Raw genomic sequence first — 11,743 nt, forward strand, 5'->3', positions numbered from 1 at the left:
AAAAAAAAAAAAAAAAAAAAAAAAAAAAAAAAAAAAAAAAAAAAAAAAAAAAGAAAGTAATAAAAACATTTATTGCATATTTTAATTTTTATATGCCTTTATATAACTCAAACACATCAGATGTGTAATTAGGAAAATATATGAGGAATAACTCATCCATCTAAAACCTGATCAATGTATTCAGAGACCTACATTAATTTGAAAGTCATCAGTTTTTCTTTTTTTTTTGAAAGAGTTCTTTGCTCTTGTCACCCAGGCTGTAGTGCAGTGGTGCCATCTCGGCTCACTGCAAACTCTGACTCCCAAGTTCAACTGATTTTCCTGCCTCAGCCTTCCACGTAGCTGGGATTACAGGCACACACCACCACACCTGGCTAATTTATGTATTTTTAGTAGAGACAAGGGTTTTGCCATGTTGGCCAGGCTGGTCTCGAACTCCTGACCTCAGGTATAGGACCTCAGGCCTGCCTCCCAAAGTGCTGAGATTACAGGCATGAGCCAACACACCTGGCCATCAGTTTGTATTTTAAAGCAGAATTACTTGAAATTTAGTTAATAGGCTACCTAGAATCAGGTCAATTGAAAAGGAAGCTATTTTGAGTTTTTAACAAAAAATTATTTGGCTTTCATTTTACACATAAAGATGGAAGAATACAATTCTGCCACATCATTTGAAAAAAACATTCATGTACTAGAATCTAAGAAGGTATCAGTCTCAAGGCTAAAGTTAAAAAGCAATCAACAAACCCAGCGCAGTGGCTCATGCCTATAACCCCAGCACTTTGGGAGGCTGAGGCAGGCAGATAACGAGGTCAAGAAATTGAGACCATCCTGGCCCTATCTCTACTAAAAATACAAAAATAGCTGGGTGTGGTGGCAGATGCCTGTAGTCCCACAGCTACTTGAGAGGCTGAGGCAGAAGAATCACTTGAACCTGGGAGGCACAGGTTTCAGTGAGCTGAGATGGTACCAGTGCACTACAGCCTGGCGACAGTGAGACTCCAAAAAAAAAAAAAAAAAAGCCATCAACAGACGTCTATACCTGAAAGGCCTGAATTTTCTGTTTAATGATGACAAGGCAATTAGATGAGGGCATTCATCTTCATGCTCTTCGGAGCCAGCAGAGATTCCGCCTTGAACTGTCTGACCATCTTGCCCAGTATAATTTTCAGTTCTGCTTTTCTCCTCAGAAAATTCAGTTACACAGTTGTTTTCAACAATCTGCCCTTTTATTTCTTCTAAAGCTTGATGGAATTCATTCATTTCAAAACTCTGTGCATCAGCACTCTCTTCTGATAAACCATCTTTTTTCATTTGTCCAGGGTCTCCAGATGGTCTGTAATCACAGCCCTCTGATTCATCTAGAGAGTTCTGTTCACTTTCATTTTCTGACCTATAAACCTCTGTTTTTTCTGCCACTTCTTCATCAGAAAATGAGAATTCAGATCCGTCTTCTGTTGCAATATTTTTATAATCTGGACCTAATGGATGAAGCAGTTCATCGTCTGCCTTCATTTCCTTTGTGTAGCCACTGGCAGAAACCTCCACATCAAGAGTGTCCTCCCTCCTAGAAAAAAAAGGTGGCAAGCATTGAAAGAGAAAAAGTGTTTATCTGAGAGGAGCAAATATCTACTATTCTGATAAATTATGATTCAAGTGAGTTTAATGGCTTATATGTTAAAAATAATTTTCTCTTTCACTAATGTAATATTTAAATGACACATATACCTGTATCATAAATATTACATAAATATTACAAATTTGAAAGGCATATATGCTGTCATTTTAATAACTGAAAAATGACAATATAAATAAAGGTTATAAAAATCTCAGCTTATGTTTATTAACTTTGTAAATTAACTTTCAAATGGGGCTAAAGATTTCCTTCAGATAATGTGGCTCCTCCCATATCAGAAAATATCTTTTAACTGTATAAAATAAACATGAGAAAACTGAACTTTGAGAATACACATATTATGTCTTGAGAATCAATTAAAGATACCTCCTGCTTTCAATAAAGGAAAAACACAAATTTAAATGAACATTTGGTGTGACTCCTTATGAATGAGTTACTCACATAGCACCCAAAATAGAATTAAAAGTTCTTGAATTTATAAGAAATTAGATATGTTCCTTCCTAAAATTCAGTAGCAGTGCCTTTATGGACCAATTGCAAGAATTTTCAAGTTTTTAAATTTCAGTTATGTACTACAGAGCAATGACATCTAACAGTGATTGTTAAAATTTGAAAATTTTTTTAGATGAAAAATTTTTAGAAATACACAGACAAGATTAACTGTCCTATCATGTAAAGCAATGTAGAGTACAAACCTGATATCCCTAAAGGTTGGAAAAAGCTCACTTTCATAGCTGAAACGTTTCAAGAAGAAATCTCTAATGCATTTAACATCTCTGTCAAAATACCTGCAAAAGTAAGGATCATTTATGATATAACCTTTATTGCTCATCTTTCTTCTCCTTAGCCAACGACAATATCTTTATTAGTTAATGGTACTGCTGCTCCTTAAACAAGGAGATAAAAGATGTTACACAAAAGAAAAAAAACATACAAATGAGTTACCAGTGTGTTCGAAAAACTAAAATCCAAGGAAATCTCAAGGATACTAATCTGTCAATGCCATGCAGTTCCTATGGTTAGGAAAGTCAAGGTTTTCTCATAGTTACTGGTATGTAGTTAGATACACTAGGGAAAGACAAGTGTGAACTCCAGGAAGTAAGATTATGGGCCTACGGTTTGGGGATAGGTTTCTACTTATCCTCTTTGTCCTGAGTCTGGCTATGCTTCCCATCAGCAATACTCAATAGAACCTCTAGCAACTGAAGGAGCAGAAGATAAAAAGATATTAATATTAAATAAGTTTGGAGACTACTGAATTATGTTTATGTATCTTCATTATATCCAGTAGCAAATTTGCAGTAACACCCAAAGGATAAATGCTACAGCTTATAAAAATAATCTGAAGACAGGTTTATCTGGACCAAAAGTCGAATAATTTCTGAGTATCAGATTGCCTATAAAGCAGCAAAAATGGATTCAATTCTCTAGATTTACAGACAAGGAGAATAAGGACAGGATAACGTGGAATTGACTATCTCTTTGTGAAAGATGAAGTTTGGAAATAGGAACACAATGCCTCTCCTCTTTGCTCATAGGGCATTCTGGGAAAGATACTAATACATTTTAAAAAGACGATTTTTATATGTTTACATCTCCCTATGAGACAGTAACTTCTTCTAAAGCATATACAGGGCTTATTTATCCCTCGGTCTCTAGCACTTACCACAGCTCCTTGGCCCCAGTACTGTTCATAAAAACTGAAATTAAATTACCATGTCTCCCCATAGAATGATGCCGCCTAAACCTAGAATGTCATAATCTGCCACACTCTGGTGGCTCCTAGATGTTCCTTTATTGTGTGACTATGTTATTCCTTATTAATAAAAATGGTGATTAGTCATCATCCAAAGAGTACTGACCACCTGAGTGCCAGGCATTAGTCTTTTAGTATTTTGTTGAAAACATTTTTAAAATTTATTTTCAAATGACATTTCTTTCTATAGCATATGTATACACATTTTCTACTGGAAACCAGGATGAAGACAAACTTCACTTAACAAAACCACTTCAAGCTCAATCTCTGCAAGAATTAATATACTCTATTATATAACTGCTACTAGTTGTTAGTTGAGGAAAAAGAAGTTTCTCATAAAGCTTGTAATAGAAATTTAAAAAATTCTTAGTTACACTCAGTTGAATCATGAACTACAAGCAAATAAAGGAAAAGGTCTTATTTCATGACTTGGCTGGTTTAAATAAATAACGTGAAGAATATGATTATTATAGTATATAGTGATTCTGCTCTGTGTCAGAGATAAAGTTTTATGTGAATTTTTTTCTAATAGTAAAAGCTAAAAGTGACAAGAGATAATTATCATTGGTTTGAACAATTGAGTCTAGTCCAAAACCACAACTTTTATTCAGATCTTTGAGTTTACTGAGTTATGCTTGGTGAATCTCTCTTGGAGGCAATCATAGAACAGCAAGAAAAAGGGAAAGGCAAAAGTGCTTCTAGGGTTCTTTTTTAGTCATAATATTTGCTTGGATAGATCCCAAACAAACACATTCACATCCAGAATCAATAATAGCATATACATACCACTCAGCATTGGGATGAGATGTCGAAACCATCTGCGGAAAATCAATCATGGTGATATGGTCATTTTCATCCAAAATGAGATTAAATTCATTAAAATCTCCATGAATCAGCCCATGATTTGCAAGTTTGACAATTAGTTCCATTGCTTCATTATATACTGATGCAGGATCTTCAACATGGTGTATCTGACATCTGAAAGTATTTTAAGCATGAAAACAGATTATTTGTATTCGTTTATGGTTTTAATCAAAGTATGTATGCATGTGAACATATATATCATTTCCATGCCCTGTCTCCCCAGTATTTTTTTCTCATTTCCATCAGCGCACAGATATAATATCTCCAATCTATTAAAAAAAAAAAGCCACACTCTGCTTCAATTCTGTGTATTTTTTCCACTGCCTTTTTTGGATCTTTACAGCCAAACTTGTCTACATGTGCTTTTTCCAATTTGTTTCCTCCCACTCTCTAATAAACCCATTTCAAACAGGCTTTCGTCCACCTTATTTCAGAGAAATAGCCCTTGTTGAGACTACCACTGACTTCAATGTTGCTAAATTCAGAGGTCAATTCTTAGTCCTCATCATAAGTGGTCTGTCAGTTGACCTCTTTGAAACATTCTCTTCACTTAACTCTTGGGACACCATTCTCTCCAGGTTTTCTTCCTTCCTCATAGATCATACCTTCTTGGTCTTTTCTTTTAGTATTTCATTTTTTTCCTTTACCTCTGAATTCTGGAATTCCTCAAAGGTCAAGCCTATGGCCTTCTATTTTCTCTTATTTAGACTCACTTTTGGTGATCTCATCTAGGCTAATGGTGTAAATACCATATATACACTGATTTTAACCTAGACTTCTCAAACTCTCAGGCATCTCAAACTTACCATATCCAAAATGGAATCTCTGATTCTGTCCCACCCTCTAACTCCTCCAAAATGCTCTTCCTGTAGCTCTCCTATTTCTGTACATGGTAGCTTTTTCCCTCCAATTAATTTGCTACTCAGGCCAAAAACCCTGGTGTCACCATTGACTCACCCCTTCCTTTACATCCATATCCAATCCCAAATCATGTTGGTTCAACCTGCAGAACACATTCAGAATCTGGCCACTTTTCATCACCTTCATAACTATCACTGTAATCAGAACTACAACTATTTCTTGCCTAGATTGTGATAATAGCCTCCTATCTTTTCTTCCTAATTCTGCCTTTGTCTCCCCAGAGTCTATTAATTCAGCAGGCAGAGTGACCCTCTTAAAACATTGAGATCACTGACTGATGAGATCACCTCTTCTCTGCTCAAAATATTCCCACTCCAATGACTTCTAATCTGAATCAAAATTTGATAAAGTTTTACCTTATCAGTGAGACTTTTCCTGACCACCCTACATAAAACAGTAGTCTCCCGTCCCCAGTAAGTACTTCTTTTCTCCCTTACTCTGCTTTATTTTTATCCATAGTGCTTACTAACAGCTGATACACATTTGCTTTAGTTAGTCCATGCTGTCAGAATAAAACCGAGTTTTTAATTTGTCTTTTGAGTCTGTTCCTTTAAATCAATTTCTAACTTCCCAGAGACAGTATTTCATTAACTAAAAAAAAATTTATTATAAACCCTGAAATTTATTTCTCAGAATTCATGGCTTTAAGAATAATGAATACTTACAGTGGATAACCATTTATGAGTTCCATGACCACTGCATGACGATTGTAATCAACTGGCTTTGGAACTGGAAATTTTCTCTCATACAGTGCCTAAAACATAGCAAAACAGGTGTAAGCTAATGAAGAGGTCATTACTCTTTAAAGAACAATAAAAGTAAACACAACTTTCTATAGCAAGAAAAACACACAATCGTTTATAAAATTATAGTTAACACAGGGTTACTTATGCATAACTTATTTATTCACTGTGGCAGTGTAAGCCATACATAAAAAACAAATTTTAAACAAAAGTTTGAATTCACTTTTCTGCCAAAATGAACATTTACAAAATTGAGTATTAAAAAGTTTCTAAACACTTTATAATTAGTGTTAAAAAGTCCCCAACAAGCTTACAGTCTCTTAGGGGTATATCATTTCCTATTTTGTAATTCTCTGGCATTTGTTGAAATGTACTGAAAATATTCATATTAGAAACAAATTGTAATTTAGGAAATACTCATCTTCTGACATATTAGGAAATGAGGCATTCTAAGAGAACAGAAATATTGGTTTATAGGGTACCGACCTTTTTCTCCAGACCACAATGTGCAATATAAATCTATTACGTGAAAAACATATACGCTGTTGTAGGCTGAGTCACTGAGTTATTTAAGACTATCCATACATCTTTTCCCCTAAGCTTACTGTCTTCAACCTTATTGTTCACAAAGCCCTGCTATTACTTCCTTGAACTATAGTAGGTATTCACCTTAGATTTATGCCCTTTGACATTTAAAATGCTAGTATTAGGAATGGTAAAAACTGCAATTACTTTTGCACCAACATAGTGTAGGGAGGCATTTGTTATTTATACCTCATTACTCTACCGGTGTTCTAGTTCTTGTAATCATACCTATCCTATTCTATGTACCAATACCAGACTAACCTGCTGATGCCAATACTCCATTTAAAAAATATACACTGGCTGTGTTTTCAGTTTGAACAACTCTTCCTGGTTTTCAAAACTCTTTAATCCACTTGTACAGTCCTACGTCTCCCAATATTCTCTCCAATACGCACCGAGAAATGCAGTCAGGACAGTCACCTCAGTGTCACCTAAACACATAGGGTTCACATTTATTCATGTATTTGCCCATACTGGCTTCTCTGCCAAAATACACTGTCTTAGAGTCAAGTAATATCCAAGCTTCTTGGCTCCACTCAGCTCCTACTCACTACCTGAAACTTCCTTCATCAACTATTCTATCATTTACAAAAGTTTCTACAAAGTCAGTATAATTTTTTTTTTTTAAATTGTTCTTAGACTTGCAGTGGTGTCTCACGCTTAAAACCCAAGTACTTTGTGAGACTGAGGTGGGTGGATCTCTTGAGCCCAGGATTTTGACAGCAGCCTGGGCAACTCTGCAAACCAGGCATAGTAGCACATGCCTGTGGTCCAGATACTTGGGAGGCTGAGGTGGGAGGATAGCTTGAGCCCAGGAGGTCAGGGCTACAGTGAGCTGTGATCATGCCACTGCATTCCAGCCTGGGAAGAGTGGGACCTTGTCTCAAAAATAAAGAAATAGATAGATAGATTCTTTCTTTGATGTGTTCTTTGATAGATGTGTGTTTGTGTTATCTTCTCAACTTTAAGACACAGATTGTACTGGTTATTTCTTTGGCATCCACTCCTTTACCCTACACTACCTCAGCAATTAATTTCAAAAGGCTGTCTCACTTACCTTCTGTGAACAAGAACCAAACTACTTCCCACTTCCCAGAGATTTTTATTTGCTTTGTTTTTAAGTAATTTTTTTCAACATAGACCATTTTGAACATAACTTGGCAGATTAATAGCAAGTGATAACCTTAAACATTATGAATATTTGTCTACAACTTGTGCTATAGCCTAGACCTCATGTTATAGCCTAATCTTTATCTTATTGTTTCTCTCTTATGAAAAATCAATATATTTAAGGAATGTATTTATGTGCAACCAGATTCCATTCCTATACCTTCAATATAAATATCCTGAAAAACACCTACTACAGTTTTGGGAAAATATGTAATGATCCTTACCAAACTGCTAATTTACTGACTATTATAAGACATAAACTATTAGTATAAGACAATAAATACACAACATGTATGCTATCAGTATTACTAGTTTATACTGTCTTAAGAAATCTCCCATGATTAGTAAACATTTAAGCATATAATATAACCTACTCAAACAACAACAAATTGAATCCTCAAGAAACAGGTGTTTACACACTGTGCCAATCTTCCATTCAAATTTTTTTTTTTTAAATGAAGATAAATTATGACTAACCCTATTGGCAGAATAATGAAAACACAGTATTATCTTTTGTTTAACCTAGTTATTATTGAATATATTTTATTTGGCTATTATATTTAACAAATCTATGCTGAACTTAATTTTGAAGGCAAAAAGTTAAAAATAGAAGATTTTCTTTAATGTCAGAATAGAGTACAAACGTAATTCATCGCTACCATAAGATATGTAGTTAAGCTGCAATACTTGAGGAAACTGCAGAGGTAAGCACACCTGAAGTAAAATGAGAAGGCCTAACCCTGAGAAAACCATCTTTGCAATTATGGCATTTCATCTGCAGGATTAAGTATTTTTTTTCTATTTGTACAAATGTATGAAGTACATGTAACATTTTGTTAAGTATACATAAGGAGTGATCAAGTCAGGTTATTTAGTGTGTTCATCTCCTGAGTAAAATACATTTTGTTTACTATAGTCACCCTACTCTGCTATCAAACATTGAATGTATTCCTTCTAACTGTATGTTTGTACCCTTTAACCCACTTCTCTTCATCCTTTCCTCTTAGAAACTAAAGATTTTTACCTTTTTTTTTTTTTTTTGAGACAGTTTTGCTCTGTTGCCCAGGCTCAAGTGCAGTGGCATGATCTTTACTCACTATAACCTCTGTCTCCTGGGTTAAAGTGATTTTCCTGCCTCAGTCTTCCAAGTAGCTGGGATTACAGGTGCCCACCACCACACCTGGCTAATTTTTGTATTTTTAGTAGAGATGGGGTTTCACCTTGTTGGCCAGTCTGGTCTCCATTATGTCAAGTAATCTGCCCACCTCGGTCTCCCAAAGTGCTGGTATTACAGGCATGAGCCACTGTGCCCAGACAATTTTTACCATTTTTAACATTCAGATAAGTCTATAAATGGCGTTTGTTCCATTATGTGAAACAAAAAACTAAATAACTTATCTGAGACACTAAGGTTTCCATGGATGGTAATTACTTGGTGTTTTCAATTAGAAACAGACATACGTATAGTTATATGTATTGAATAGATATATATACACCCACATATAAATATTTGTGAGCTAACAGCATCATTAACTATTTTTGGTTATTCCATCTTGTCAATATTATAGAATGTGTTGCCCTTATGCATTAATAACAATTAAAATACCTTAACATAGAAGGGAATTACTTAAAGAGCCCAAACAATCAACAGAATTATTTAGGGATTGAGTCTGTTTGTAGGCATTGAGTCTGAGGTTAGAGAGATGTGGGGGCCACAGAATCATACTGGACATTAAGGCCCTTGAGACACATGTATTATTTGGCTAAAACATGCATGACTATAAAATAAATACCTTCATATAGGCAAATTCCTTCATGGCAGAGAGACGAGATAAGTAAAGCCAAGAAACATTATGCCTATGTTTATGATAATCACGTTTGTTTTTCAGATTTCGAAATGAGGTTCTTCCTAGTCTGTGAAGCTTTAATGCAAATTGCTGTCCTTCTTCATTTGCAACAATGTAAATATCTAGAGACAAGATTTCAAAAAACAGCATTATCACATGTTTATTCCAATCACGTAAAACAATTCTAACTTTGTCTAATTTTATTTGTATCAAAAATGTCATTTTTCCTAATAAAGGCTGAATATCCCTTATCTAAAACTTTCAGACCAAGAGTGTTCTCAATTTGGGAATATTTGGACACAAATAGTGAGATATCTTGGAAGTTATTAGAAGAAAATTCCTGGTATAAATGAATTTTCAGTGACAGACTTTCAGATAAAATAATAACCTACTAATTAAGGGTGCCTTCTGATTTGTATTGCTTCCAACCAACTTTCCAATTTACTGTTTGGTTGGAAAAAAAGGAAAATTAAAAGAAAATATGCTTTCTGAAGGGAAAACATAAATTAAAACAAAGCAAATACTTTCCATAGTACTATCAGCACTTACCTGATTCTTTGCCAACACCCATCTGGTTTCCAACAGACTCAACTACTTGCCTAGAAGAAAGTGTTTTCAAAGCTAGGTAATCATATCCTGCATTTGTCAACCGGTAGCCCTGGACAGCTACACAAAATCAAAGGAGAAAAACCATATTTCAGTTACACTGTATAACCAAGTCACATAAGTTCAACTCAAAAGAAATATTTAACAATGGAAAATCTTTATTGGAAGACTCGGGCTCACAAACTTCCAATTTCTTCCTATAATTTGCATTTCTTCTTCAGTGTACTGTTAATTAAAGTGTGACCTACAGACTGAGGTCTATACGTTTGTGATGAGATAAAAGGAGGCATTTAAGTTCAATTTTTATATTAATTTGACCTAGAATTTATGTCTGATTTTGCATATCTGTTATCCATTTCATTTTTCTAGTATTTTTTCTTATTTTATAAAAGTAAGGATCTGTGATAGGTTGGAAAAAACGAATCCCTCACCACAGATGGTTTAAGACGTAATTCTCTAGAGTATGACTGCTGATTGTATTTTCCAAAGATGGTAGCCACAATATCTCTATGCTACATGCTCTTCTGTAGTACCTACATGCTCTTCTGCAGTTCTGCGGTACTCTACACGCTCTTCTGTGGTACCCTACATGTTCTTATTACCACTCTTTCTCCACTTCTTTTTGAGCTGGTAGTGTCCTGTGATTGTTTTGATTAATAGGATATGGCAGAAGTATGTTTTGTCAATTCTTCGCCTAATGCTTTACTAGTCTGGCAACTTCTACTTCTTGCCTTTTGGAACACTTGCTCTGGGGGAAACCAATTACCTGAAAAATCACAAATGATGCCTCAAAATACTTACTTTTGGTACACTCCCAAGCTATGAGTTTATGTTTCACTAATTACCTGAAAAATCACAAATTGTGCCTCAAAATACTTACTTTTGGTACGCTCCCAAGCTATGAGCTTATGTTTCACTAATTCTCTTAAAACTTTATTACAGCCACCATGTTTAAGGCTGGCTATAGAAGCAATCAAACTGCCAGGAACAATTTCATGGTTCTTCATGCCCATTTCAACCTGAAATTAAGGGAATCATTATGTAATCATAATCAACACAAAACTTTATCTATCAAAACCCTGCTAAGAAATGAACTTCTCCTTGAAACTTTCCTTACTATGCAATTCTCCAACTAATTCTGAGATATAATCACTTCCATCTCTGAAACTATTTTAAAATTGCAATTTGAGATCTAATCACTGGTATTTATATTGTCTTTCCATTTCAAGAGTAGGAATTTTGAGTGCTAGACATACTGATGACCTTCGGGAAACGCTAAAATATTTGATAACATCTAAACATTTGTCTTTAAAAACTACAGATATGCAAGTATTTATTAAGCAGGTATTTAATGAGAAAGTACTACATGTAGGCATTGTAGAGGATTTAAAAATATATATATAAACATTTTTTCCCCTGAGGAATTTTTATCTCATGATGGAAATTTTTGAAAATGGTATACATCTAAGTTTATTAGAAGGTAAGAAGTGATAAGTGCTTAAAAAGGTAGCTCAGGGCAAATGAATACTTCTAGCTTAGGGATCAGTTCGAAGGAAGATGCAAAACTAGAGACTGACTTTTTTTTTTTTTTTTTTTTTTTTTTGAGACGGAGTTT

The 11,743-nt window shown here is 34.7% G+C and overlaps 1 protein-coding gene and 1 non-coding gene across 4 annotated transcripts in view; both read right to left on the reverse strand.

The window, feature by feature from the left end:
* The window catches only part of RIOK2 (RIO kinase 2), an 18,326-nt gene that overhangs the window by 3,657 nt on the left and 2,926 nt on the right, over positions 1–11,743 (reverse strand). The window contains exons 2-8 of one of the 3 annotated variants that reach the window (XM_017507329.1): positions 11,009–11,147; positions 10,072–10,188; positions 9,469–9,644; positions 5,843–5,931; positions 4,179–4,370; positions 2,332–2,424; positions 1,052–1,567 (exon numbers count right to left, since the gene is read on the reverse strand). In XM_017507329.1, the coding sequence (XP_017362818.1) occupies positions 1,052–1,567; positions 2,332–2,424; positions 4,179–4,370; positions 5,843–5,931; positions 9,469–9,644; positions 10,072–10,188; positions 11,009–11,147 (1,322 nt within the window). Of the gene's footprint in view, positions 1–1,042; positions 1,568–2,331; positions 2,425–4,178; positions 4,371–5,842; positions 5,932–9,468; positions 9,645–10,071; positions 10,189–11,008; positions 11,148–11,743 lie in introns of all 3 variants that reach the window. The other 2 variants (XM_037730969.1, XM_037730970.1) reach the window with 2 other exon arrangements.
* On the reverse strand, positions 8,305–8,466 carry LOC119468056. Its single transcript, XR_005196682.1, has one exon. It is a non-coding gene; the product is annotated as a U1 spliceosomal RNA (small nuclear RNA).

The sequence above is a fragment of the Cebus imitator genome, unplaced genomic scaffold, assembly GCF_001604975.1.
Source record: "Cebus imitator isolate Cc_AM_T3 unplaced genomic scaffold, Cebus_imitator-1.0 Scaffold372, whole genome shotgun sequence".
NCBI classification, from domain to species: Eukaryota; Metazoa; Chordata; class Mammalia; order Primates; family Cebidae; genus Cebus; species Cebus imitator.